The 1,974-nt window shown below is 50.8% G+C and overlaps 1 protein-coding gene across 1 annotated transcript; it reads right to left on the bottom strand.

Annotated features, from left to right (window-relative positions):
• Positions 1 to 551: 551 nt before the first annotated feature.
• Positions 552 to 1,182, bottom strand: LOC123125741 (histone H2A). Its single transcript, XM_044546206.1, has one exon. It carries the CDS (start codon positions 1,111 to 1,113, stop codon positions 652 to 654), a length of 462 nt encoding a protein of 153 aa, XP_044402141.1. The 5' UTR covers positions 1,114 to 1,182; the 3' UTR covers positions 552 to 651.
• Positions 1,183 to 1,974: the final 792 nt, after the last annotated feature.

Raw genomic sequence — 1,974 nt, 5'->3', positions numbered from 1 at the left:
CCCAGCAACTTTGGGCTATCAAGAATGGGTCCTCTTTCTCTGTATTTGTTTCAGAGATATGCAACTGAACTTTTAATTCAGTCATTAAGCAACATAGTACGTGTTCTAGAATGTAGTGATTTCAGGAATTAGCTAATCATTTCATTCATACATAAGCTGGAAATTTGGTTTGGTGGTACTTTACTTATAGAAATGTCTGAACCTGACCTCATACAACCTGCCTTCTTCTCATCTTGCAACTCTGACTTTTAAGAGTTTCTAGTAACCAGACCAAGTGAATTTGTCAGATTCAAATGAGCAGTAAATACAACAAGGAGGATTCATCCCACCACACAGATGTAAAACTACATAGCATTGCAAAATCATGAACAGACGGAAAACAGAGCAAAGAATTAACTGTAAGCAGAGATTTCTGACATTTTTCTAGTAACCACACCAAACTCAATTTGTCAGATTCAAAAAATTGGCATCCCACCATGCAGATGTGAAACTGTAAGACGGCATTGCAAAATCATGAGCAGACGGAGAATGAACTTACTGTAAGACAGACATATTTCCGACATTTTTTTTTCAAAGCAGAACAGAACATAACGACATCGACATGAACAGCGAACACTAATTCTATTAGGAAGCACTAGACAGTAATCGAGACTAAGCCTTCTTGGGGGACTTGGGGGCCTTCTTGGGCGACTTGGGCTCCTTCTCGGCGGTCTTCTTGGGGAGCAGCAGGGGGTTGATGTTGGGCAGCACGCCGCCGTGCGCGATGGTGACGCCGGCGAGCAGCTTGCCGAGCTCCTGGTCGTTCCGGATGGCGAGCAGCAGGTGGCGCGGGATGATGCGGGACTTCTTGTTGTCCTTGGCGGCGTTCCCGGCCAGCTCAAGCAGCTCAGCGGCGAGGTACTCGAGGACGGAGGCGAGGTAGACGGGGGCGCCCATGCCGACGCGCTGCGCGTAGCGGCCCTTCTTGAGGAAGCGGCCGATGCGGCCGACGGGGAACTGCAGCCCGGCCTTGACGGACCGCGCCACCGCCTTCTTCCTGAGGCCGCCGCCGAGCTTGCGCCCCACCACGTACTTCTTCGCCTTGGAGACGGCGCCGGTGGGCGAGGCGTCCATGGCGGCGAGATCTGGTAGGAGGAGGTGCGGAGAGATTTGGCGCGATGGGAGATTTGAGAAGGCGGGAGTGCGTTGAGTTTGGACGACGGGTTTGGGCAGATATTTAAACGGCGCGGGAAGGGGGCAGTGTGGGGCCGTCGATCCGCGCGAACGGGCAATGGACGGTTGGATCGGTGACAAATGGACGGCTGCGATGTGGGCAGAGATGCCCCAGCTCAGCCTTTGTGGGCTGCGGCCCAGTTAGAGCCCCACGCCGGCAGAATGAAAAAATTTACGGACGTAGAGGGGCACGCGAGAACAACTAATTAACGAACGCTCCTTTGAAAGCCTCGCAACGATCAGCGCCACTTGGCGCGCTCTTAGCCATTCGCCACGTGCCGCGCTCTGGGTGCTCCCTCTGAAATATTTTTTTTGTCCGCCCGCGTTTTCTGCTTTTTAACGGGTTTTTTCCCGGTTTTTTTGACGTTTTTGTTTTCCACCGGTCTTTCCTAGCTTTTTGATAAAAAAATTGAAAAAAAATTTGCGCAAAAATACCTGTTTCCTTTTTTTTCCTTTCGCGAGAGTCACGGTTTTACTTCCGCGAGAGGCACGGTTTTGCTTTCGCGAGAGTCACGGCCGTGCCTCTCGGAAACGGAAAAAAACGCGTTTTCTGTTTTTTTTCTTTCGCGAGAGTCATGGCCGTGCCTCTCGGAAACAAAAAAAACGTGTTTTCTGTTTTTTTTTCGCGAGAGTCACGGTTGTGCTTTTGCGAGAGTCACGGCCGTGCCTCTCGGAAACGGAAAAAAACATGTTTTCTGTTTTTTTCTTTCGCGAGAGTCACGGTTTTGCTTTCGCGAGACGCACGGTTGTGCTTTCGCGAGA

The sequence above is a fragment of the Triticum aestivum genome, chromosome 5D, assembly GCF_018294505.1.
Source record: "Triticum aestivum cultivar Chinese Spring chromosome 5D, IWGSC CS RefSeq v2.1, whole genome shotgun sequence".
Taxonomy (NCBI): Eukaryota; Viridiplantae; Streptophyta; class Magnoliopsida; order Poales; family Poaceae; genus Triticum; species Triticum aestivum.
This window is presented reverse-complemented; position numbering and strand designations above follow the sequence as displayed.